At 37.5% G+C, this 27,911-nt stretch overlaps 1 protein-coding gene across 7 annotated transcripts; it reads left to right on the top strand.

The window, feature by feature from the left end:
• The first annotated feature begins 155 nt into the window (after nucleotides 1-155).
• Nucleotides 156-21,267, top strand: LOC104115928 (uncharacterized). Of its 7 annotated transcripts, XR_011411266.1 has the most exons (15): nucleotides 156-459; nucleotides 2,936-3,031; nucleotides 3,237-3,323; nucleotides 3,597-3,643; nucleotides 9,472-9,529; nucleotides 11,657-11,770; nucleotides 11,952-12,068; nucleotides 12,750-12,861; nucleotides 13,272-13,333; nucleotides 13,785-13,898; nucleotides 14,117-14,328; nucleotides 16,949-17,135; nucleotides 17,522-17,597; nucleotides 19,037-19,142; nucleotides 20,134-21,267. XR_011411266.1 is itself a non-coding variant. In XM_070186112.1 (13 exons), exons 2-13 carry the CDS (start codon nucleotides 2,950-2,952, stop codon nucleotides 17,527-17,529), a joined length of 1,200 nt encoding a protein of 399 aa, XP_070042213.1. In that variant the 5' UTR covers nucleotides 157-449; nucleotides 2,936-2,949; the 3' UTR covers nucleotides 17,530-17,853. The 7 variants fall into 7 exon arrangements, 3 of the variants coding, with proteins under 3 accessions (XP_070042213.1, XP_070042214.1, XP_009624958.1); XR_011411267.1 differs by lacking the exons at nucleotides 17,522-17,597; nucleotides 19,037-19,142; nucleotides 20,134-21,267 and adding exons at nucleotides 16,026-16,143; nucleotides 16,233-16,347 and having other exon boundaries at nucleotides 16,949-17,086; XR_001973146.3 differs by lacking the exons at nucleotides 17,522-17,597; nucleotides 19,037-19,142; nucleotides 20,134-21,267 and adding exons at nucleotides 16,026-16,168; nucleotides 16,233-16,347 and having other exon boundaries at nucleotides 16,949-17,086.
• The last annotated feature ends 6,644 nt before the right edge of the window (nucleotides 21,268-27,911 follow it).

The following is a 27,911-nucleotide window of genomic DNA, read 5'->3' as shown; positions in this document are numbered from 1 at the left end:
TCTATGTAATGCTATTTTTATTTTATTTTATATGATATTTCTTATAATTTTGTTTTAAAAATAGGTATTTTAAAAAATCAATTAATTAAGAAATAAGGGGAAGAATAATATAATACTCCTAGAGTCCTAGTAGAGATGGGAGTTTGATTTTTAAATTAAAATGGTGTAAACATTTAAAACTGCTCTCGCTTATTTGGCTTCCTTGCTCCACCTCTTCTTTTTTTCCCCTTCGCCCCTTTCATCGGTTACGTGAATTCTGCACTCAAGTATGCCGAGTTCGTCCAATGGAATTCTAGGGTTTCAATGATCAGCATTGCCATTTCCCCCCTCATTTATCCATTCTTTTGCATTTTCAAACTGAATTTCCCCGAATTTGCTCTACATTTCGCTCAATTCTCATCGTTTACCCACCGAATCCGCTCTATCGAAATTCTAACTGATCGCCGAAGGTGAGGTCTGGTAATGTCGCTATGCTATCCATTTCTTCAATTAATTTTATTTTTCTGAAAAGAAAATTTTATTTTTAATTCTATTATAAGCGTTTTATGATGGATTCATCGAAGTATAACTCATCAATTGTTTCGTCAATTTAACAATTTATGTCTGACTTTCAGTAGTGGCATTGTGCCAAATGTGCAGTTCATGATCAATGTACTTGACATACCAGTTTTGTGGGAACACTCACTGATATTTATTTAGTTTTTTTCATTCACGTATTGCTACATATCAGGACATGCATTATGGATTTCCTTTATAAAATACCACATTTTTTGTTGGATAACTGAAACTTTTCATCATTGGTATATTTTTTTTTTGTTGAGAATGGATTCTTGATAATTTAATATGGGAGTACTGTTCATACAAGATTATATAAGATTAGAAATGATCACATCCGCGAGAAGGTTCAAGTAGCACACATCACGGTAAAACAAGAGAAGGTCACTTGACAGGATTTGGTCATGTCCTGCGTCGACCTCCAGATGCACCAGTCCATCGGTGTGAAACCATGATGAGTGAAGGTGTTAAAAGAAGATGAGGTAGACTTAAAATTATGTGGAATGATGTTATCTCGAAGGGCCTACAACTTCTGGGGATCCGCACTGACTTGGAAAAAGATAGGGTATAATGGAAGCAAAATATCTATATTGGTGATACATATTAGTTGAGGATATGTTTTAGACATTAGCAATTTTGCTGTAGGTTTTATGCTTTCTAGGAGTGGTTTAACCTTTCAGAGATTTATACATTTATGAGATATACAGAACTTCTAGTACTTTTCTTTGTACTTGCATAATATTGACATGAGATAATTTTTAATGGAGTAACGTGGTCAGCGAGGATTCATATAGCTTACCCCAGTTTGTTTGGGCTGAGGCATAGTTGCAGTAACATTAGTAGTAGTTGTTGCTGGAAGTTCTAATTTTGCCTGACATTAGTTTTTCCAGAGTATTACTTAGGGTAGGGTTCCCATAGGTTGATATCCAACATAACATGGTCTAACTATGACGAATCCTCCAAATACTCGACAGAGCGAAATGGATACAGAGAATTTTATAACCTATTTCAACTAATTTGGGATTGACTAAGTTGTTGATTAACAGATTGATTGAATCCGGGCAACTTCCTCAATTTATTTTACTTTTATGCGTGACACTCTTATCATAGGTTTTACACTCATAAACAGATATCCTATTACATGTAATGCACTTAACAAAGCACTTGTAACATCTTCTTAACGAAAGGGTCCACTACACGAGTCTATTGGTCGAGGTTACTTCTACATTCTTAGGAAAATTTTGATTTTCATAATCCAGAAGTTAGCTTGTTATAATGGCCTTACCACACCTGACGACTTCTTTTTGTTACCCATTTCCTTCTTGTCTTACATTTCCGTGATGTTACAACTTTAAGGCTAGCGTTCTTTAAGAATAGGGGGTTGATCATAGTTTATCTTTTTTCGAGTGATGATGCAGCAAAACTGCATCTTTTTTGGGACAGAAATTGTTCTGATTATTAAATCACATAATATTATTAATAATTCAACTTTGAATCATATGAGATCAAAGAAACTTTGGTGTGTCTATACAACACTAAAAATATCTAATATTAATAATTACTAGAGTCTCGAAAGGTAATCATATCTCAGTGCTTGAGATAGAAAGGAATATAATGTATATTTTAAAACTTCGTAGACTACCAAAAAGGGAGCAAAATCTTTTTTCAGTTAATCGTAGGAGAGAGGGAGAAAAGGAAAGAAGGAAGAAAACATGCAATTTAGGGATTGGCATAATAGGGGTTTATTTGAAAGATGGATAATAGACAAAGATTACAGGATAAAGAAAGAAAGAATTGTTTATTAATGTCCCTTACACCTTGATAATAAAATATGTAGTTCGCCTTGGTTCTAATTCTACTAAATATATTTATACATTTGTAATTTTATTAATATATAATTGATTTTTCATACATGTATATTACTTAAAAAACTATCTATTCGATTGCAATTTTTTTTCATTTTTTCATAGACAGAGTTCCATCTTAGAATCGGTGCTATATGTAAAAGTAGTTTTTTGAATGGTAAGACAAAATTAATTAAAAGAAGTATCATATGTCTTTACTATTTTTTACTTATAACATTTTCTGCCATTTATTTTCTGAATATTATCCGCTCATGGCGCGGGTATGTATACTAGTGGAACTATTAATGATGAAAGAAAGGGACTTGTAAGTTGTAAGGCTAGGAGTGCTTACTGCAGCCATGAGGTGGAAGTCCATTTGAAGTTTTATTATGCTCTTTATTCTGCATGTCGTATTTTTTGTCCTTCCTTTGCGTCAAGAATTATAGGTTGTTCACTTAGTACATAACTTAATCGAACATAGTTTTCTAGCATAAAATTCCTCAAATTTACTGGAAAGTTATCTTTTTGAATTGCAGATTCTCAAAGCTTGATGGTATGTCCTCTTGGAAGTGGGAGAATGAAAGCCTTGGCAAGGCTTCTTGTAGCTGGAAATATCCAACAGGCAGCTTCAGGTGAATAATACAACTCAATTTAGATGGTTTATGTGCTTATATGTGCATTTAATAGTGCCCTATCATGTTCGCAATAGATCTTGACCTGGTCCAGTGTACTCCTTGTTGTCTTATATCCTTCTATTTGCTTTTCCCACTAAATCTTTTTTTCTTTTGTTTGTTGAGATTATTTCCTCTGTTTCTCACTGCCTTCTTTCCTTGGCAGATGAAGCAGGCCGCCTTAAATTTGCTGCTCAGTACATTCAAAGAGAATTGAGAGAGGCAGATGAAGTAAATTTGATTGATGAAGAAGGTACTTATGTTCTCTAGTTTTTGCACCTCTGGTCCAGATACTTGATGGGGAAGATGAGAAAAAGTTCATGGTGATCTTGGCTTGATTTACTCACTTAATTGATAAAGATCTACTTTTTTATCTAGATTCACAATTTAATTCTTAGGTAAATACTAGTTTAAGAAATCTCGGTGCAGCAAGCTTTGAAGTTTCAGGTGTATCATTCGGTTTACCATTTAACTCATCTACTGTTTGCTCTTATTCTTCAAGTACATTGACATGCTCTTTTTGCAGATATGCACGTTTTTGGTTTGAGGCCACTTACTGATCCTTTGCATTTGGTAAGGTCCAAAAAGTGCACCTGTTAGTTCTGGAATAAGATCATCGTACTTGTTGATATCATCGTAAAATTTTATTGCTAGACAAGTTCTCATCCCATAATTGCTTCACATTTGTGCACACAGTTTAGAAGAGAGTACGACTTTTTTTGTCTATGTCAGTATTAAAAAAACATGAAAAATAGAATGATAACGATATAAATGCAGTACCATACATGTTTTCTTTAACCTCGGATATAGCTAAATAAGCTTTATCTGCAGGGCTGTGCGTGGACTGCCATATGTTTTAAGGCAGAAATTGGGTCACAAGTGGCTGTACCGCTACTTATAACACTCAGCTTTGACTTTTGTCTGAATGTGTCTGAGGAGAAACTGCTGGAGAAACCACATCCTTCAGCATCTACTCTGATAAATTACCCATCTTATGTGGAATAAAAAATCAGAGAATCTAGGAGGAACTTCTGTTTCATGTTTTGCTTGAAAAAGGTAGTAAGGGAAAAAAACAACTGCGCTTGCTCTGTTGATAAAATGTATCGATCAACTAAAGTAGAAAGGGCTGGTTTTGCAGGGTTATGCTACTTTGGCAAGTGATTACCCTAGGACTTGATGTGATGATATTCGTGGGAATAGTAGAACAAATGAGACCTTTGGACTTTGATATCTTGATTGAGTTTAAACATATGAAGAGATATTAGTTACTGTATTATAACAACAACACCAACAACAAACTCAGTGAAATCCTACAAGTGGGGTCTAGGGAGGTTAATGTGTACGTTGACTTACCCTTACCTTGTGAAGGTAGAGAGGCGGGTTCCGATAGACCCTCAGCTCAAGTGTTACTGTATTATAGAATTTTAAATTTAGAAATTGAAGATAGTATTTTAAAACTATGAAGTTACGAATAAATTGAAGATATTCTTTTGGCTGCTGCGGTGCTGCCATTAGAAGAAATTACACCTTTATATTAAGGGGAGGGACAATGGTATATGTTAATATGAAGTTATAATAGCAACTGTACAAGGGAGACAAAATTCTTATTCAGTCAATCAATTAGATTTCAATCCCAAAACAATTCAGGTTGACAATATGAATCCTCCATAACCATTCTGTTCTATTTGAGTCCACAATACAAAATTTATGGTCCTTCTCAAAATTTACATTTATCCTTACATGGATGTTGAAGTCTCTAACTAGAATAAAAAGGATTTTGGTAAGCACTTAGTTTAATTTTGACAACAACTACGCCTGATTCCTACTTCCAGTATAGTATATATAGATCCTTTGTGTCCATTGTCTTCTACTCTTAACTAATCCACCTTTTGAGAAAGTCATTTCTAACAATTCTCATCCATGTGTTTATTAAGTCTACCTTATTCAATTTTAGCGCCTTCAGTCATCATAATGGATTAGAAAAGTTAAATTATTTTGGTTTTTATTTAGTCATCGTAAGCACTTGGTTTTTATTTCGGTTTTAGAAACCAAATTGTTTTGTTTTGTTGTTGGAGAACAGTTAGTGTGTTAGGATTTGAAAGAATTGGTTTTGTGTTTTTTGGAGGAACTAGTGTTGTGTTTGTCTTTTGAATTTCTTATTAAAGCTATAAATCATGTTTGAGGCTTTCCTACGGATGAGATTAATTCATTAGAACCTACTAAATATCTTTCTGTTTTTTCTTTTCGCTATGTGTGTGTATATGACACACGCACAGAGATATAGTACATATATGTTGAAAAAAGTTTGTTTTAAGAAAAAGCAAAGATCATGAAGAAGTTGGGGGAGTTTGTTACGACCCGAAATTCTCACCTTCGGGACCGTGATGGCGCCTAACATTTCACTTGTTAGGCAAGCCAACGTTAGAATATAACTAACCATTTTAACAAAATTTTAAATTTATTTAATAACAAGGAAACAATGCGGATATAAAGTCTGAAATAAAGTGAGTATTCCATAATAATCGCGATATCTAAATACCATCCCAGAACTGGAGTCACAAGTGCACGAGCTTCTGGAATAATACAAATAAAGGTCTGAATAAAATTCATGTTGTTTGAAATATAATACACAACTGAGATAAGATAGAAGGGGACTTCAGAACTACGAACGATGTGCAGTTATACCTCAAGTCTCCACTGGTAGCTGTATCCGGGAAAATCTACAGTACGCCGCTGGGACCAACTCCGAAATCTGCACAAGAAGTGCAGAGTGTAGTATCAGTACAACTGACCCCATGTACTTGTAAGTGGCGAGCCTAACCTCGACGAAGTAGTGACGAGGCTAAGGCAGGTCACTTACATTAACATGTACGCAATAATAATAATAATAACCAATTGAAGCCAACTCGGCAGTCATAACCAATTATTATTTCAATCAGTTTTCGTTGCGGCGTGCAACCCGATCCCACAATATATTCACATTCAATTCTGTTGCGGCGTGCAACTCGATCCTCCAATATATTCATTTCAATTAATTCTGTTGCGGCGTGCAACCCGTTCCTCCAATATATTCATTTCAATCAATTCTGTTGCGGCGTGCAACCCGCCCCAACAATATAATTCCTCAATAAATTTTCGTTGCAGCGTGCAACCAGCTCCAACAATATAAACTTTAAATAAATCTGTTGCGGCGCGCAATCCGATTCCCCAATGCAAACTTTAAACAACTCTGTTGCGGCGTGCAACCCGATCCCCCAATATATTTATTTTTATTTCCGTTGCGGCGTGCAACCTGATCCCCCCATATATTTTAACAACTCTTAAATGTAATAAAAATACTCCAATAAATACCACGTTCAATGAGAAACTATTAAGCATCAAGGCATACAATAATTATAATTCATTTATGAAACAAACAATGACAAGTTGCAATTAATTGTGGAAATCAGGGAGAAAATAGGCAGTATAATATTTTATATGCTAAATGTCAAGTAGCAATTGAGACACATAAATCAAATAAGCATGTGACAATTATTACAGGAATTCAAGAATTAATATTTGACAAGGAATAGGAGAGAAAAAATTATTATAACAATTAATTCGTGTCTTAAAACAATTTAAGATGTTTAAATAATTAAGCAAAGAATTAAATTGACAAAGTATAGGCACTCGTCGCCTTGCCTATACATCGTTGCACATGAAATTCACATAGCAAATTGTATTCCCTCAAGTCAAGGTTAACCACGACACTTACCTCGCTTTGCAACCAAGTTCAAGAATCCAATAAACCTTTGCCTCGCGAATTCGTGTCCGAAATCCTCAAATCTAGTCATAAACAATTCAATATACTCAATACAAATCGTAGGAATTAATTCCATATGAATTTACTAATTTTTCTGATTTAAATCCGAAATTCATCTCAAAAAATTGACAGTGGGGCCCACGTTTCGAATCCGGAAAAACTTACGAAATCTGAACACCCATTCCGATACGAGTCCAACCATACAAAAATTATCAAATTCCGATATCAAATGAACCTTCAAATCTTAAATTTTCATTTTTGGAAAGTTTTACAAAAATTCCAATTTCTTCCATCTAAAGCAGAAATAAATGATTAATATAGACGTGGATTTATGAAATATAATCACTTTTGGTTATAGAACACTTACCCAATTCAAAATCGTGAAAAATCGCTTTGGAATCGCCTAAATCCGAGACTCAAAACTCAAAAATGAGTAAAAATGGCTAACTCCCGATTTTTATGTGTTCTGTCCAGCATTTCCGCTTCTGCAGAAATTTGACCGCTTCTGCGATTTCCGCATCTGCGGTCTAAAATCAGCAGGTGCGATTACACTCGAAGGCCAAAATTTCAGATTTTTCCTTAAGTCCAAATTTTGATCCGTTAACTATCCGGAATCCACCTGAGGACCCCGGGACTTCAACCAAATATACCAACAAGTTCTAAAACAGCATACGAACTTAGTCGAGACCTCAAATCACATCAAATATCGCTAAAATTACAATTCACACCTCGATTCGAACTTTTGAGTTTCAAACTTTTCAATTTATAAATCTTGTGCCGAAACATGTTAAATGAATCCAGAATGACTTCAAATTTGGCACACAAGTCATAAATGACATAACGAAGCTATTCCAATTTCCAGAATCGGATTCCGGCCCCGATATCAAAAAGTCAAATTCGTGGTCAAACTTTGGAAATCTTTACCCAAAATTTCTAGTTTCCGTTAAATGGCCATAACTTGAGTTAGAGACCTCCAAATTAGATTCCGGGAATACGCCCAAGTCCCAAATCACGAGACGGACCTACCGGAACTGTCAAAATACTGATCCGGGTCTGTTTGCTAAAAATGTTGACCAAAGTCAACTTAATTGAGTTTTAAGGCTATATTTCACATTTTAATCAATTTTTCATATAAAAAATTTTCGAAAAATTATATAGACTGTACATGCAAGTCGAGGAATGATAAATAGTACTTTTCGAGGTTTTAGAACACAGAATTAATTATTAAATTTAAAGATGACCTTTTGGGTCATCACAAAGGTGATGATTGAAAAGCCAGAATGTGACGAAACACACACTTGTCAACACTGTGATACTTTTTTGTTCTACCCAACAAGTGGGTTCCACATCGTTTTGTTTGCTCAAAACATGATTGTTTAGGACATCAGATTTTGTTCAAATGGATCCTTGATGATGATGCTAGTAAAAAGTTGTCTCTAGACATTGTTACTAGACGAGAATATCATTAATTTCCAAACACTATTTTTGAATTACCAACAGTCTAATTTTCAAAATTTATGATACTCCTTTTACAGTAAAACCTAACGGTTCCTCCGCAAGTTTCATCCACGGAGGGTGAATCAGGGCCTAGGGTCAGGCCGAATGGTGTAGTCAATGGACAACATGTGAATATTCCTGTACTAACCCTTGTTGCTCGCGAGGGGCGGAGGAGACTAGGTTAGCCGCAAGATAGTTATCGGTTCAAGAACGTAAGGTGTCCTTGCTTTTTCAGGGTAAGACGGGGTAGAGAAAATGCCTCGAGCCAATGTTCGTGTACGCTACGGCGACGGGTTGGTTTTGATGTCGAAATATTCAAAATAGTAGTTGAAAACTATAAAAAATGAAGTAGTTCGTTAAAATGTTGTTGCATCAAATTTAAAATAATAGAGTTGTAATAGTTTATATTAGTTTGAATTGTTGGAAGGAAAAAGTTTTCCATTTCTGGAAATAGGAGAACCTTTTTTTAGGCAGAGTGAAAGTAGGCCAGTCTGCCCCCAGGGCCTAGCTCAAGTGGCAAAGAGTGGTGGATTTGTGTCTTAGGTCACAGGTTCAAGCCCCCACACCATGCAAAGCAAAGCCTGGTATTTAAGTGGAGAAGGGTAGAGGGACGGACCCATTATCCACCGAGTTTCGATGGCTGCGGTTGGTCCAAAGGATCGGCCCCAGACGGATTTCTCGATCATTAAAAAAAAAAAAAGTAGGCCAATCTTCTTACTCAAAAAAATAAAAATAAAAGTAGCCGAATCTTATTGGAATGGAAAGTGTGCACGACAACTCTCTCATAGCCCTTAACTTTGTTGCTTGTCCTCATAATGGCAGTATTTGGTTTAATTTTGGTCTCCTTCCGAACGTATTCTGTAAGTTTAGCGGCAAAGAGTTTACTCTCAACTCGTACAAGGACATATGGTTGACATCTGTTAGGAATTTTCTCCTAATAGTAGATTTAACACGGATAAAAAAGAATATTTGACATATATAACCAGGTGATGATAACCTCATAAAGACTTACATGATTGCTTGCATGATGATCATTCCTAATGCACTGCATTTGTAGTCTCGTGTATGTGGAGTATTTGATTCTTGAATATTTGTTTTTAAGGTATGCTGCAATGCTTGTAAGAAGCCAATAAAGGCCAGCCAATACGTTGCCCACGCAGGTTTTTTCTGTTTTTAATAATTTAAAACATCATGTGTTCTAGTGTTGCTATAGTCATACATCAATTGCTCTGCATAGTTTTATTTCTGCATTTTAATAGATGCTTTTTCTTTCTGTTTACATTTGCATGGACTTATCATAGTTGGAAATAGCAGCATACATGATATACTATAGGATACTAGTCACACAATCATTACCTCCCTCAAGGATTTCTTCTCTAAGACAGCGCAAATGTCTATCTTTTAAAGTAACTCCAAAATGCTATTCTTAGCGCCACAATTACAATGTAATGGATTTTTTGGGATTCTTCATTTCTTTTATAGATCATATTCTCCTTTCATTGTATGTCGAGGTCTGGAGCCGTTGGAGACCCTTACTTAGCCAATCTGGGACAAGTATATTCTCAAAAAGCTTGTGTGACCAACCGTATTGAGTTCTTTCTCCATCTCATCTAGAAGTTTCAAACTGTCTGAGAGGATACTTTTATTTGTTTAATTATTACTGTAACACTATCTCCAACAGTCCGACTTTCGTGCTTGGTTCCCTCTCTGGCGTCCCTTGTTTGCTCTTGGATTGGACTAAGCAGCAATCCTTACTGTGGAAGCAGACCTTGTCATTCTTCTCCTTCCGTGCAAGTGGATAAGTACACTAGGGCTGGATTACTCTTTTATCATGTATGTGGATTACTTGGTCGATTACCTGATTGCACTAGTCTCATAGCCATCTCTTTCCATGAGAGGGGAATGCTTGGGACCTGGATCAAGTGAGGTGCATCAAAGACCAGGAAGGCAAGATATTGGTGGAAGAGGGAGTGGAGTACCCAGAAGTTATAAACCCCTTTAGAGACTCTTCAAAATTAATTTTGTGCAAATGAGTGCTCTTAACTAATTACATATTTTTAATGTTTCTACCATATCTTGTCTGGAATTTTGTTCTAAATCCTAAATGATTTATAGTGACTGTTCACAATGACAAAAAAGAATGTCTCATCGTTGAAGCACATGCTAGCTCGATTTTAAAAAGAGGGGGGAAGCATGATGATAACTGGGATATCCTAATTTGTCGACGTGATATAGAGAGTCAACATGAAATTAGTTTTTTTTTTTTTTATGATAATGATGGTCTTCAGGCCAGCTTGCACGCACCTCAATTATTCCATCAGGCACTTGCTATATCCCACCAGCACATGTATCGGGTAACTATGTCCATTAAGGATTAGGCAGATGAGAAGAAATCACCTGGTATTTTGTCTTTAGTGGGATTTTAATCCTGGCCTCTAGGTTTGCACCCACTCCATTGATCACTTGGCTACACCCCTGGATACATTAACATGTAAAGTTAATTTACTGGACGAGAAACCAAATGCCGTCATTGATAAGCAATAAGGTAGGGGTAAGGTCAGCGTACACTCTACCCTCTCCAGATAAAGAACTATGCTCTCTGTTAAGTGACAGTAGTTAATCCTTATTACCCTGTCCCTTTTAACTAGTTGCACAAGGTGGACTGTGTCCATCTCTCCTTACCATCTCAATCTTTTCTAGTTTTAACATAAATGTGTTCTGCTAGATTTTATCTTAAAACTCTTGCTGATGTGTTGATTTTCTATTTGACCTTTCAAGCTTGACAAAAACCATCTTGACAGTTGCCTGTGTTTTGAGAATAAATGTCACATTGTCCTTCCCTAGTAGATCAGTAAAAAATGTGGAAGACCTCTAGGCTTAGAGGTGTACCCTAAATAAACAGTGCCAAATTTATAATGAGGATTGCCAACCCTAAGTAACTTGTGATTGAGTCGTAGTAGTAGCTTCTCTCCAATGCTTCTCCTTGAATTCTTTGATATATAAACAGTATCTTTTTATTCTCCTCGTGTACTAATCAACCTCGTTCTTTGGGTGGTTGATGTACGCAGAAAGACCCTTAAATTTCCGAGTAGGCTGAGTCTTTGCACAATCCATATTAACTCTCCAAAGTTAAAAAAGATAATATCACCATGGCTGAGTTATGTCTTAACTTAGTCTGGAAAGTGATGACCAGCCTTAAACCAACTGTGTCTTTTGCCTTCTCTATCCTCCAATTTTTAAATGAATATCTTTCATTATGTTTAATGTGTACAGTTTTATCTTTTCAGAGCTTTGTAAGTCATTATACTCCACAGAAGATATTGTTTTGGAGGTCAATGGTGGTGCAGCACACAAGAAACGTCCAAGGAAAGAGAGAAAAAAGTCACTAACTGCATCTTCTAGTATCCTTTACCTATATGAGCATTGTCTTTTGTTGTCTCATGCTCTTGAAGAAAAGTTCATGAGATCATCGCTGCAGTTTTCTGTAAGCTTAGATCTGATGGCATACTTAAAGTTGATGTTATGGTGTATAACTTCTCTTTTGCTGGTTAATAATGATTTGCTATCTTTAATTTCCTATAGACCAACCTAGATCAGTCAGAAAGCAAGCCAAACTTGAATTGTTAGAAAATGATTTTGCTGCATTGCCATGCTGTTCAGAGGAGCATCTTTCAACTGTTTCCTTTCCTGAAGATAAAAGTATCATCCTCCTTCTGCTCATGTTCTTTGTTCTCCTTATGATCCTTGTAGTCATGTTCCTTATTTTACTGACGATTCATAGGATTTAGCTTAGTTGTATTCTCGTTGGTTTTTTACTTTCAACTTGACGCTTCTTTGGTACTGTTATTATGTTCCTCACTTTGTTCGATTAATTAAAATGCGCATTTTTAGTGGAAAGTTTATACTCCCTCTATTTAATTTTATATGCCACTTTTTTTCTTTTTAGTTTGTTCCAAAATAAGCTTTAACTTCCCATTTTACAGTTAATGACATGATCTTATAGCTATGGAAATATTGTGGAATCCTTTAAGACCACAAGTTCCAATGGTACTATTGATATGTGTAAGAAGTCTTTCTTTCTCTCTTTCATAACTCCGTAACTTGTCAAACACCGTCATATAAAGTGAAACTGAGGAAGAAGTTCTTTTTCAATGCTAGGACAAAGTGTTCCTTTTTTAATGCTACAATGTAGGTGGGAGAGGGTTGTGAAACTTTAATTCTAGGAGCTTCTATTTCTTAGGAGGTGCTTCACCAAATGAAAATGATTGTGCAGTTACCTGTGTGTCCCTCTATATTGCCTTACTCTGTTCCCTTGCAGTCCAAGGAGCTTGATATTTAGTAATTTTGCAAATTTCCTGGTTCATTTCCCTACAACTGCAGGAATTTCATCACACTTAAACGTGACCACCGTGAGAAGTTGTTCCATGGTTAGTCCTGGACTTGTAGATTGCTCAGAAGGTGCAATCTCACACCAGGAAAAACATTCCAAGATGTATGCACTTATCCCTTGGTGTAGGCAATCTCATGCATTTTCTTCTCCATCTTTCTGAATGCATAATTCCAACTGTCTTTTGATGTTTAGTTATTACAATTATTTGGAATCAAACGGTTGTTAAAATTGGAGCATATTGTGTGTTGTCTCTTGACAGGAAAACCATTAAACCTATTGATGATGCCCCATACCTGAAGCAAATGCAATATTATTTTTTCATTTTAAAGATTGAGATATATGCTTGCTTTATAGGGTAGTTCAGGTCGTTTTAATTTACCAGTTGATTAGTTCCTAAATTATAAAGACGTGCACCGGGAAAAGTCATATACAGGTCAAATTAAGTGGGTAATTTCTTTGAATTTTGTTGGGATATATTTCATAAATTAATGGCATTTTTCTTCATTTTGTAGTTTTGGTGCAGCAAATACTTTTACTAAGAGTTGGTCGGCAAATTCGGGAGAGGGTATTCCCTGTAAGGACAGATTTATATTTCTTCATATATTTACTTTCTATATAGTTGGAATGAAGATATTTGTTACTTCCATTTTTTGGCGTTAGCAAAGGTAAAAAATCTGAGATCCGCTTCTATTCAACACTCACTCTTCTGTTTGTTGTACCAGGATATATCTTGTTAGGCTTTACTCCGTACATATTGTGTGGAAATGTCTTATTCAAAATTTTATTATCGAACTTTTTGAGTGGTAAACAAGAGATTTCCTGTAATAAATTCGGTGTTTTCTTTGGGTGCCTTATTCTTGGGGTGAAGGGTTGCAAAAGACAGATTTACCTCCTGAAGGCGGTTCACATAGTTAGCTAGCACATGGGAAAACTCTCTATACTCTTTTAGGAGAAAATAGAGGGCATTCGTGTTGGGGTCTGTTCTCATTGTTTAAAGTGGCTCATCTGTAGCTTATATTTTGAAGTTTCAGGTGAAGAGCATCAAGAAAGGTCAAGTGCAGGCAGTGACAATACTGGCAGTCCTGCTATCGCAGTTAAAATTCCCACTCAAGTCCAAAAATTTCGTTCGAGGGCTGAAGGTAGTATTCACATTTTTCCTTCAGTTGCTCATAGCGACCCCAGATTTTCCATATTAGAAAGACAAAGTCCTAAACTTCTGTAGTCAAAAGAATTTCCAAAGTCACTTTTTTTAATGCTCATGGTGATTTCTTCTTTGAGTAATTTTCTACAGTGTCTTTTTTCTTAACTTCTAATGCTAATGTTTACATGGTACTGCTTGTATGCTGTTGACCTCCAGATGTTCCACATCCACTTGCAACTAAGATGTATTATTCTCAAAGACAACATCGTCTCAAATCAGCTCTCAGCTATCTGTATCATGAGGGATCATGTAATGACAGTGGCAGCGAGTTTGCCTGTCCAAAAGTATTAAAAAATAATGTTATGCCAGCTGACATATTGTATCATAGCAATAACTCCCATATACAAATTGATTACCAGCAGGAGAAGGTTTGACCTCTTTCTTTTTACTTTCGGAAGAGGTAGTTATATTTGCTTCATCCTCGGGCCGTCCTGGCTAATTTCTATTTCAGATAATTACCATTCATCAAATTCATGCATCAAAATTTGTTGTAATTGGAAAAAGTGGCAAATTACTAAGATTACTTCCTTCCTATGTTTTATAGAGATCTTTTAGTCATGTCGGAGCTTTATATGCCAATAGAAATTAAAGGGAAATTCGAATAATTTTTATTTCCATTTTTTTCTTATTTTTTATTGGATTGAGATGACCTCACATGGTCACTAAGGCTTCATATAGCCAACACGAACTTATTTGGGATTGAGGCATAGAAGTAGTTATTACTAGAGTTTACTTCCTATAGAAAATCCTGTAACATTGATAGAATATGAATGAAAACACACTGCTTATCATGAGAAACTAGTGCCTATAATTGCATTTCATATTCTAGTGCTTCTTTTCTCCTTCAGTGTTAAAAAGTTGCTAAGTTCTTAAGCTAGTTAAAGCCCAAGTGGAGCTTCTCCTTGCTTAGTTGGTGCTTTAGTGCTTTTGCATGCTCCTAATTGCCAGTGGGTTGTGAGTTTATCAGGGCAGCATTAGACAAATATATATATGGCAATATGATGTATTAGTTTTTAACAAAGAGTTATGAATGAATTATTTAGTGACTAGGTATATGGAATTAGAATTTAGTGTAAAAAAGAAACTAGTCACTAAAAACATAAGCCGGTAATCTTTACATCTAGATGATAAATTTAAAATGTGTCGTGAACTTGATCTGCATGATTTCTATTTCATATATTTTACTTAGTTGTTGTTTTTACAATTAACTCAAAATAACAACAACATGCCTAGTGTAATCCCACAAGTGGGACAATTAACTCAAAAGTAATAATTACTTGACCAGCCTTTTGCAGAAATGTAGGGTAAGGATGCGTACAATAGGCCCTTGTGGTCCAGCCCTTCCCCGGACCCCGCGCATAGCGGGAGCTTAGTGCACCGGACCCCGGACCCCGCGCATAGCGGGAGCTTAGTGCACCGGACTGCCCTTTTTTTTCAAATAATTATTTACTTTTGTAGTTATTTTTTTCTTGCATTCTTATTTCCTTATTTTCTGTTCATCAGTGTTTTTCTTACTCAAACACAAGCAAACTTTAGTTCTTTTTTGTGCTTTTCGCCTTTAAGAACTGTGATCTCCATTTGAGATCGCAATGACAAATGAACTTATCTTCATTTAGCATGCAACCAATAGTTTTTCATTGCAAGTGCTCCTTCAATGAGCAAAGACTATGTCACCTCTTGATCTTTAGATGTCAGATTGTCTGCTAATTATTTCCTGGGGATGCAACAAGGAGGAAAACTGTAGAGTACTTAATCCACAAAAAAAGAGAGGAAAACTATGGAATCTCATTACCAAACTGGCTGTAAATATGTAGTTACCAAAAGCAAACGGGCCAGAAGGTAGTGTTGTCTTTTGCAGCGTGTTCTTGTCTTTTTCTCGTGGGTTTCCTGAAGTATAATAAATCCATCCTCAGTTCTTTCTTCATCAATTAGGGTGTGAACCCTTCATTGAGCCTGTTGAAAATGGTTACAGTTAAATCTTCTACTAATAGCTTTTCCGGGTTCTTTTAATTGCGGTGATGGTTGTTTTATCCTGATAACAAATTTTTGTCTTTGTCAATTCCAGGATGTAAAACATTTATACTGCTTCTGATCCAGTTGACCTGATCCTTGCTCTATCCCCTAGACCTAAAACCTTAATTCAATTCTATTTCCTAGTAGCTTGGCGTTTCAGGATGTTTGAGGTTGTTGTCGTTGCTCATCTTATGGGTGCGACGTCCTTTTTTCTTCCCTTTTCTGGTGTAGAATTTGTGGTTGAGTTGGGACTACACAGTTGCAGAGATTCTTCTTCCATAGCCGAGATAATTTGTGCTGAAATCAGATACTGATTAAATCACTTTGGTGAGGATATTCCCATACCCTTTGAAAATGTTGGTGTCAGTTACCTGGTTAGTACTTGAATGAGGCTTCCGTTCTTTTTCTTTTCAGTATGGTGAAGTTTGAAAGCTTAAATCACAAGAATGCTTTAGTGAATTTGAAACTTTCAAACGTAAATAAAGGACTAATACATTTTCTTGAAGGAATCAAATTTCTTTAAATCCTGTATGCACGTAAAGGATTTAAATAAACGTTTCAATTCCTTAACTATTTGGATTGAAAAGGATCAACATCTTTTCTTAACCTATCGGATTCTTTTTCTTTTTTCTTTTAGCTCTTCCATATTTAAAATCTTTAATTTTTTGGTTTTATGATCTTCCATGTGTAAAGTCTTCCTTTTTTCCGGTGTATATGTGGGTAAAACGCCTCAACCCTACATTTCTGGTGCTTGGCTGAATAATGACGGATATCTTTTTGAGATGTTACTGATCTTTGTATTCCTATAGCGGATTCATATAGCTCAGTAGTTTGGGATTATGGTGTAGTTGATTTGAATTGATTGATATTGGTATTTCTATCTGACCCAACTAGATGGTTATTGAAGCATAGTTGATTTATATTGATCTTGATCATTTTTCTGGCGGCAAATGCTAATGTTGGCTTGTGGGACAGGCACATGATCATGCCCTTCCGCTGGTCCAAAAGCCTAATGTACTTCAAATGGTTGATTCTGGAGGATATCCGCCACCTATGAACATCGCATCCCAGTTTCCTGTGATTAATGTACTAACAATCACCTCCATTGCCGTGACGAACAGCAACTATAATTCGAATTCTAATTCATTTGCAGGCCACTCAGGTATTGGTCTATCCAGGCCTGTTTGTACTCTCTTTGATGGATGCTATATTCATATCCAGGTCTGTTTATTCAATAATTAGGTTTCAAAGATAACCAAGATAATAGAGTTTCTATTCCATCCACGATATACCTCTTAAATTACGTGAAAAAGCGAAAAGTGGTGTTGCGGTTGAAGAGGAATATTGTTATGCAGTCGTAACTAGGTTGCTTGGTTAGATAACGAAGTTTGGCATTTATCTCTGAGATCTTAAAATTCTCTTGTATTCCTTCTGGAATTGTACTCTCTAGTATGGACACCATGCTATTTATTGCGGCTATCTGAAATGACTAGAGAGAAATGTATGGCCTCTATTTTGGGTTCACTAACAAATACCATGTTTTTGTAGGCAAGTAGCTACAACCTATGCAGCAGGCTGAGGGAAATTGCGCAGTTGTACAGAATTACTGAGGGAACTTTGTAAGGTAGGATACATCCACTGACTAACTGTGCTAAATGGTAGGACTATTCCATCCTAAGCTTCTCCACTAGATTCGAGAGTTGACTCCCTTATGGAAGACAGTACAGTAATTCTTCCTTTGATTTAGAATCTGGTACATGAAGGTTCCTTCCTTCTCTGACTCACAAAGCTAACTGCCAATTGTACATAATCTTCCATACACAACATCCTTGAGAATGCAGACCCTAACCGCTAATGATAATCACTTTTGTTAATGTCCATAGTCTTGGAAAATCCTGGGAAGTATCATGATATCTCTTATAATTGCCTTGATATTTCATTATTGTTTTGGCTTTATTTAGATGTTCTTCTATCTATGATAATTTGGAAAAAGAAAATACTAACTCACTGATAGGGACTTTTTGGTTGACACTATTGACAAGTTTGGTCTTTATGTTCCTAAGTAATCAATAAGTGGCAGCCTATGAGTGCACCAATTTGGAATCCAGCTGCTAGGAATACTCATATTTTGTATTACTGTTATCGGATGTTTGGTGGTAAGTGGCTTTGTGCTGCTAGTCAAAAACAAAAGTTTGTTCTAGTGGAAGATTGCATTATTTGCTCTGTTTATAAAGCAAACAGGAGTTTCAAATACTAGTTGTTATGATAATGAAAGATATAGATGGGTTCATGCCCCCGAAGGTCCATTTCCAGGAATTGCGTTTGTAGCGGTGGTGAAAAAGATGTGAAACAGAAAAACGTGTATTTAGAATAATGTCACTGGGTTTTGTACAAAATCTAGTCCTCTACACTCCTAAAAACAGATCATTTTTCTATTTGAAATTTGTGATCTCTAGAGTGGTGGCATCTTTTTTGACACGGTCAAATTAAGTGAGCTTTGATCAACACTTTATTATTATTATTATTATTATTATTATAAGGTGTACTACAATCTACAGGAATATCAATAATTAATTTTATAAAATGAATTAGTTAGTCCAAGTTGGCTCTGAAAATTGATTGAATTAAGTCTGATAATGTCGCAGAAAATTAAATTGGAGGGTGCACACATCAATATGTTTCAGATTCCTCAAGATAAAGACACTACGATCCTTTACTTGCTAAGGCCTAGGAGTAGATATTTGTATGGTCTCCTCTACACTACTGCCCATAGATATTTTAATTTTAAGTAGATAATATTGAAAGCGCAAAGATATTATGGTAATGGGGTAATCAATACCCATTTGACAATTTTTATATCTCACATGGAGGCATACCAAAAGTTAAATTATATACGCATGATGAGAATTGAGAACGACCAAACAAGTAGAGACCTTAGGATAAGTCAGAATCCGTAACTATATCTATCTGCAGTTTATTAGATCTAATTACAATATTTGTTTGATCATTATTACTAAATTTTATATACTTACTCTTTTCTTTATTTTTTGGTTTCTCATTTAGTGTCTGATACTCGTGTTCGGGCTGCAATTTGTGCTGTGTAAAGAGTAAAGCGCGCGTACATGTCATTCTTCACCTAGCCAACAAAAATCAACAGCCATTAATGCTGGTATGGCCCTTACAATTACCCCTAATTTCGTATCTGAAATGAACAGACAAAAGTTATAAATGGATAGTACAGTATGAGTATATAGCAAAACCACATATACACACAAACTCCTAGTGTCTATTACTCCATCCGTTTCAAATTAGACGAGGTAATTTATTTTTTAATTTGTTTCAAAATAAATGATACATTTCTAAATTTAAAAATAATTTAACTTTAAACTCTTCATTTTACCTATAATAAAAAGTTTTTATAACCACACAAATGTCATGGCCCCACAAAGCTTTTGCCCCTTAAACTTTTAAGATCACAAGTTACAAAAGTCGTCTTTTTTTTTTTTAAACTCCGAGTCGAACCAAACTATCTCATATAAATTGATTATTTAGTGGTTTGTCCAAATAAAAGTTTGGTAAAGGAATAAGGCAAAGATGGAGTAGGAATTGTTCGAGACACGTCGTGCCAACTATAAATTTGATGGGTTTGGCTAAAAAGAAAAATACTCCTATAAAATACTTCAACCTGAAAAAGAATGAAGTGCAGAATCTAATGCCAATGACATAGTTATGATATCATCATCCACTTGAAAAGTGAAAATTCCAGCAATCCCTTTTTGGAGAATCTCTTTTTAACTCACTTTACGTTTCTTGTTTTACTTTTTTGGAGATTGTAGAGGTGGAAAGATCCATCTCTTTTCTGATTAAAAAAGAAATGCTTTCCTTTATTCAGTTGAAGCGCACTTCACTTTCCTCACGTTTTTAATTCTTTTTAAATTTTTTTAACCTTGGAGTATCATAATAAGACAATGATAATCGATATTTAATTGTTGAAAGAGGTTCTGTTTTGTTTGCATATGTTCTCCTGAATTCAAAGACTTTAGACATCAAATTACCACTCTCAACATATTATAGTGAAGTTAAATATGTTTTCCTTTTAACTTTACATTCACCGGGTTAGGCCACTATCGTATGGTAATAATTTTTTTATTATATTTAAGATGAGATCCAACCAAGAGGTCGTGAGTTCGAGTCACTCCAAGAACAAGGTGGGGAGTTCTTGGAGGAAGGAAGCCGAGGGTCTATCGGAAACAGCCTCTTTATCCCAGGGTAGGAGTAAGGTCTGCGTACACACTATCCTCCTCAGACTCCACTAGTAAAATTATATTGGGTTGTTATTATCGTTGTTGTTGTATATTTAATGGCCAGGTACTTTCCCTTAAACAGTTAGTGCTAGGTTTCTTTTTTTCCTCTTAGTTTAACAATGGGAAACTACCTGTTATGTCTTATTTATAAGTAGTTCATTACTAAAATTTACAAATTCATAAAATATTACTAATATTAGCCAATTAGTTATTTATAGCAAAAAATATCAAATTTTTATTTTCTTTTGAGTGAGTGTTATTAGAATAGATTGGGTACATTTTAAGGAGCTTGAATCTCAGTTTTGGGATAATTTGGTAAAATTTTGAGGTGGTTTGAATTAAAAATTCAAAGTAAAAACCGAACATGAAAAAAAATGATATGTGTATTACACTGTGTATCACATATAAATCATATTTGTATGAATTGTGTATCACATGTATACCTGTGTGTTACATACATGTGTGATACATGTTTGATATATGTGTCGCATGAGCATTTGTTGAACTCGGTTTAATTACGAATTTTGATACAAATCCAGTCCAAATCACCTCCAATCTTCCTCAAATTTTGTATGTTGACTTATCTATATGTTTTCAATGAATTTCACTTATATCCATTGAAAAAATTTCTTTTTTGCTTAGATTTTTGGACTCCACTGAGTTTGTTATTGTTGTTGTTGTTGCTACCAGAGCTTATCTTATCTTGCAAGATCAATAGGACTGATGAGGTCAGATGAAGATCTCGGTCAATAATTGCAGTAATGGTATTATTACAGTTGTTTACCCAAAAAATCAGATATAGTTGAATTTATAAGTGGTTCTAAGGATATGCGATATAGCTTGACATAAATCGTACGTAGAAGTGGAAATATTTAGATCCTTCGCTACAGAAATGAGATATAAATTGTTGAACTAGAAGAGTGAGTATGCTGAGTAAAACAAGCTTAAGAGATTTATTCTTCAATAAATAGAAGTAGTCTTTTCTTATAATGTGTCAACCTGCTTGTGCTTACAAGGATTCCCCCTTTATAGTAGAGGGATCTTGCTTTATTTATAATAAACAATATATAGTGAAAAACCCATGATGAATTATCTCTTCCTCGATTCCTGCCAAGATTCTCTCCCCTAGTGCGATTGCAACGGCTCTTGTCTACGAGCTCGATACTGGCTCGAGATCGGTATTGGGTCGAGCCCTCGGCCTTGAGTTCGAGTTCGATATTCAGGGTGAGTGTCAATCGGTCTGTGCACCTCCGACAACCTTCTTTTTGCCTTGCGGTTCGATTTGGTCATGGGCTTGATAATGATACCGAACTGATTCCTCGATCGGTCTTGGAGTTCGAGGCTTGTTTGTACTATCCTCGGAACTCTCTCGAGCTCTCACTTCGATCGCTTACCGTTTGAACTCGATCAAACGTACGGAGACCGAAATCTATTTCGACCGTATACAGATAGTCCCCTCGTTTCTCAGGAAGAATGTGGTGAGAAACAATATGATTTTCGACGACCCGATCGGATTGTAAGCTGACGTTTTTACTGGGCTCGATTGTGACGTATGTGATAGCTGTCTTGTCGATTTAGTCTTTCAAGGTATTTAATGCACGTCAGACGGTGGTCGGCCACCGCTGATACTGAACCGCCATGGCATAAACCTATAAATAGCCCTTCCATTTATCATTTACTACTTTTACATCTTCAGTCTCCCAAATTTTCTTACTATTTCTGCCTCTATTTTGCCGCTTGTAGAGCCACCTTCATCAGCGTTTGGCACCATCAACCTTTTATCTTTCTTTGCTTTTCTTTCTCTTACATCAATGGAAAAAACTTTAAAAACCGTACCTCAGAAGGAGAAAGCTTCCTCTTCACGGCTGTCCTGCGACAAGGCGTCGGTGGAGCCGCCTCCCCATGAGTATGTTCCTGGCCCGTGTACTCTGAAGATCGATTTTAAGGTTGAAAATCCTTCGTCGGTTCTGGGTCGATGTGAGCATGTGTCGATATATATGTGCTCGATAATAGAAGGCCATCTCGAGGTTGTGAGGAAAGACTGCAATTGGGGTCCCGAGGTTGTGTTGCAAATTTTCTCTCCCGAAGAGAGCGTCATCACTCATGTGGAGGGGTTTTTAAGTGTTTATACTTACCCCTTCACGTTGGGTCCCGTTGACCCAGTGATCGTTGATTTTTGCAAAAGATATCAGGTCACCCTCGGTCAAATTCATCCTTCTCTATGGCGCATAGTAACCTTACTTCGCTTCTTCCCCAACAAGGTCGGGGGATGGATTTCACCCTAAATCACCTCATACGATTGTATCGGCCTTAAATCTTTCGAGGACTAATCAGGCTTCATCGTCGGGCATCGAAATCTTTAATGTCGAGCATCGACGAAGACAAGGATCGGAGTTGGATGGGTCGTTATATTCGGGTGAGGACCCGTGACCTCATTCCGGAAGAGAAGATGTCGTTCCACGAGGAATGAAATTTCGACCGTAAGTGGTTTTCATAAGGCATTGCTTTTTTTGTGTATTTCTGATTCTATCTGATATCTTTCTCCGATATACAGCTGCCTCTTGGATGCCACAAGCGGTACCCGACCTCGAGGATTGGGTTTGGAAGTTAGCCTCAACTTTCTCTTATGCCGAACGCGCTTGGCGTGATTTGGCAAAAGGTAGATGGGAGGCCAAGAATCATGGTAAGGGTCACTTCTCGTGTTCTTCGAAATATTTTTTTTATGCTCCATTCGTTACCGATTTCCTTTCATGCAAGTGTAACCAAGGATGCTATTTTGAGGCCTTCGAGTGGTGAGGAAGGAACCAAGTCCCCGGTCCCGGAACCGAAATCGGGGAAAGATAAGAAGCGAAAAGTTGTCTCTCGGTCAGAGGACTCCAAGCCCAAAACTCGAAGGGTGAGGAGGAAGGCAATCGCTCTTTCGACGAACTCGGTCCAACAACTGAGAGAAGAAGAAGAAGAAGAAGAAGAAGATGATGTCTCGGCTTTCGTGATCCGATCTGCGAAAGCTATCGAGGTCGCCAGACCTCCTAAGCTGATGACGGCTATATCGGTCGGGGTTGGTTCCGATACCCCGAGTCTCGATCAGAGCGTCCCGAGTGATTCGCTTGGGACTATGATAGTGGGTCATTTGCCTTCTCTTCCGACCTTTTCTGAGAAGGCGTTAAAGGAATCTCGAGAATTGAAGACCCCCGATATGGGCGGAGACTCTAGTGTAGGGGACCCTTTTCGGGATTGCTTTACTGGAGTCGATGATGCCTCCGACATTAGTGACACTTCTTTTCTCCTAGAAGAGGCCCAACGTTTCATTTTTCGGGTAATGATTTTACTGTGCTTGGTTTCTTCGTTCTTTTCTAAACTTGACTTGTATTTTTTCCCTACTGTGTAGGCCATTAACAGGTTTCGAGTTGACCTCAGCTAGTGTGAGGTCGAGCTTTAAAAGGTCTCGGGGGAGAGAGATGCTTTGCAGCTTCTTTGCAGCCAAAAGGACGAGGCTATAAAGGACCTCCAAGCAGATTTGGCTAAGGCTCGTGAAGAAGAGGCCGAACTAGATAAGCAAGTGAACCTCGTTCTGTTAGAGTATGGGTTTGACCCAACTGTGGAAGCTAACCCTTCGTTATCTCAGCTGCAGCAAAAGGTTGAAAAGATCTGGTTGCTTCGGGAAGAAGTCTATCAAATCAAGGCCGAATGTGACCGGTGAAAGGAGACTATCGACCGCCTGGCTGCAGAAAAAGAAACCATCTTGGACAAATTATTATCGGTCGATGTTCAGCTTCGAAGCGTCAAGCAAAAGGGTTCGGCTCAGGCCAAGAGGATCGAGGAGCTTGAAACACGGCTTGCTGAGGCCAAGGCGGAGGTTGAGTCGTCGAAAGTCATGTCGGACAAGTCTATTACCGTGTATCGGGCCGATGCTAAGGCTGCTCAAATGGAGGTAAGAGAGGCAGCGGATACTGCCGACACTCGAGCACATTGGGTTGCCGAACTTGCTAAGTGTCAGTCTCTGAGGGAGACCCTCGAGGAGATACACGCTCGAGGTTTCGACCTTGCTGAAGAGATAAAAAGGGCTAAAGAACTCGAAGTTGAAGCTGAGGCCTTGGCTTCTGATGACGACGACGATGATGATGATGATGGTAGCAAGAGCGGGTCCGAAGATGGAGGGAGCCTGGTGGAGAAGAGACCGCTCTCGATGATAACCCAGAAGCTTAGCCCTTAGCTTCTTCTATGTTGTATTTATTTATGTAAACTGTCCTTGTATATCTATACAAATATCTTTTTCTTTTACTGACTTGCTTCGTGAAGATTTCATTCATGCCTTGCGGATGTTTTCATGAGAATTTAGGTGATTTCATCGAATTCAACCTTCGTAGCCTTTATGGCCGAGTGAGTGTTCGCTCGAGCTTGAAATAAAAGTAGCCCACAGGCTTAGTGGTCGAGTGGGCGCTTGCCCGAACTCAAAAAATAAAAGTAGCCCACAGGCGTAGTAGTCGAGCGAATGTTCGAACTCGAAGTAAGATAGCCCTTAGGTTTTGATAATTGAGTGAGTGATTGTTTCGTACTCGAACTCAAAGTATATTAGCCCATAGACTTTTATGATCGAGTGAGTGATTGCTTGGACTCGAAGTAAAATAACCCTTAGGTTTTAATAATTGAGTGAGTGATTGCTCGAACTCGAAGTAAGATAACCTTTAGGCTTTAATAATTGATTGAGTGATTGTTTCAAACGCGAACTCAGAATATCTTAGCCCGTAGGATTTTTATGACCGAGTGAGTGATTGCTCGAACTCGAAGTAAGATAGCCCTTAGGCTTTAATAATTGAGTGGGTGATTGTTTCGAACTCGAACTCAGGATATCTTAGCCCGTAGGCTTTTTATGACCGAGTGAGTGATTGTTCGAACTCGAAGTAAGATAGCCTTTAGGCTTTAATAATTGAGTGAGTGATTGTTTCGAACTCGAAGTCAGGATATCTTAGCCCGTAGGCTTTTTATGACCGAGTGAGTGATTGCTCGAACTCGAAGTAAGATAGCCCTTAAGCTTTAATAATTGAGTGAGCGATTGTTTCGAACTCGAACTCAGGATATCTTAGCCCGTAGGATTTTTATGATCGCTTGTGTCAAAGATCCATTTGATGGTGGTTGGCCTTTGAGCCTGTTTGAATCATGAAACAGGAAAATCTTTTCAAAGTGTGAGATATATGAAAAAGAAGTTCTCCTTTATAAGTCATTACACATGTGTTTGTATCTTGTGCCAGAGTTCGAGCAAAACTACATGGGCATGGTTCGTTTTGACTATTTGGCCCTTACACTTTTCTCTATCGAGACCCTGTTTGTCATGAATTTGATATGGAGCGGCTTTCTTGTGTCGAACTTGATTTATTCGCTTAGTAGCCCCCCAGTATTCGAGGTTGATTATGAAGGAGCCTCGGATACTATTGATTTGTCCCCACGTAGCACATAGTTGTTGTCTCATTAAAAATCTTGCCGGAAAAACCCATTTAGGAGAACTTAAAGGAAAAAGAGTATAACACTTGCTTTGAAACCAGAGGTCTTGATGTTTTTCGTCGAATTCCTGCAATGAGTTAGTGTCGAATATACATATATAGACGATAGAGGAGAAAATCATACCTTAACAATAATATCATTTGAGAAGCGATATGTTCCAATTGTTTGGTAATGGTTTTCCATCCATTGCTCCAAGTTTTTAAGACCCTTTCCCGACTATATCGAGGACTTGATAGGGTCCTTCCCAATTTGGGCCGAGCTTCCCTTCATTAGGATCTCGAGTGTTGACGGTGACCTTCCTGAGGACCAAGTCCCCGGCCTTGAAATGGCGGAGGTTGGTTCTTTTATTGTAGTACCTTTTAATTCGTTATTTTTGTGCAGCCATTCGAACCAGTGCCGCCTCTCATTTTTCATCTAATAATTCGAGGCTAGTATTCATTGCCTCGTAGTTCGATTCTTCCGATGTATGTCAGAACCTTGCGCTTGGTTCCCCGACTTCGACCGGAATTAGAGCTTCAGATCCATAAACTAGGAAAAATGGGGTTGCTCCTGTACTGGATTTAGATGTTGTCCGATATGCCCAAAGGACTTCGGGCAAAATTTCTCTCCACTTTCCTTTAGCTTCGTTCAATCTTTTCTTTATGTTTTGGATGATAATCTTGTTCGTTGATTCGACATATCCGTTCCCGCTAGGATGATATGTTGTATACAATATTCTTTTTATTTTATGGTCTTCGAGGAATTTCGTCACTTTACCGCCGATAAAGCGTCTACCATTGTCGCATGTTATTTCTGCTGGTATCCCAAATCGACACACGATGTGGTCCCAGATGAAATCTATAACCTCTTTTTCTCTCACTTTTTCGAACGCCTGTGCTTCAACCCATTTAGAGAAATAGTCAGTCATAAACAAAATGAATTTAGCTTTACCTGGGGCCGATGGTAGAGGGCCCACGATATCCATTCCCTATTTCATGAATGGCCATGGAGAAATGACCGAATGGAGCTGCTCTCCGGGTTGATGGATCATCGGTGCAAACCTTTGATATTTATCACATTTTCGAACGAAATCCTTAGAGTCCTTTTCCATGCTATCCCAGTAGTACCCTGCTCTGATGATTTTGCGAATTAATGGTTCGGTGTCAGAGTAGTTTCCACAAGTGCCTTCATGGACCTCTCGTAAAACATAATCGGTGTCTCCTGGTCCCAAACATATCGCCAGTGGTCCGTCGAACGTCCTTCTGTATAATGTTCCATCTTCAACCAGCATGAATCGAGCAGCCTTGGTTCGTAGAACCCTCGATTCTTTAGGGTTCGATGGGAGTTTTCCGTTCTTTAAATATTCAATATACTTATTCCTCCAATCCCAGGTTAAGCTCGTGGAATTTATTTCAGCATGTCCATCCTCGATTACAGATCTCGAGAGTTGAACGACAGTCCCCGAGTTGATCTTATCTTCCTCGACCGACGACCCCAAATTTGCGAGTGCATCGGCCTCACAGTTTCGTTCTCGAGGCACATGTTGTAGGGTCTATTCTTTGAAACGGTGCAGAGTTACTTGTAATTTGTCCAAATACCTTTGCATCCTATATTCTCGAACCTCGAAAGTTTTGTTTACTTGGTTCACCACTAGTAAAGAGTCACATTTGGTTTAAATGACTTCTGCTCCCAGGCTTTTAGCTAGCTCGAGACTTGCAATCATGGCCTCGTACTCAGCCTTATTGTTAGTTAATCTAGTGGTTTTGATGGATTTTCTAATAATGCCACTTGTGGGAGGTTTCAGTATGATGCCAATCCCGGACCCCTTCACATTTGAAGCACCATCTGTGTAGAGGGTCCAAACCCCGACGACGTACCCGATTTTAACAAGAGTTCCTTTTCAACTTCGGGTACGAGGGTTGGCGAGAAATCGGCCACGAAGTCCGCTAAAATTTGGGACTTGATGGTCGTACGGGATTGATATTCGATATCGTACCCACTGAGTTCGACGTCCCATTTGGCCAATCGACCCGATAGTTCGGGTTTGTGCAAAATATTGCGAAGTGGGTAAGTGGTCAAAACGCATATGGGGTGACATTGAAAGTATGTTCTTAACGTTCTAGAGGCGTTTATTAGTGCAAGTGCTAATTTCTCTA

This window comes from Nicotiana tomentosiformis, chromosome 9 (genome assembly GCF_000390325.3).
Source record: "Nicotiana tomentosiformis chromosome 9, ASM39032v3, whole genome shotgun sequence".
NCBI lineage: Eukaryota > Viridiplantae > Streptophyta > Magnoliopsida > Solanales > Solanaceae > Nicotiana > Nicotiana tomentosiformis.
This window is presented reverse-complemented; position numbering and strand designations above follow the sequence as displayed.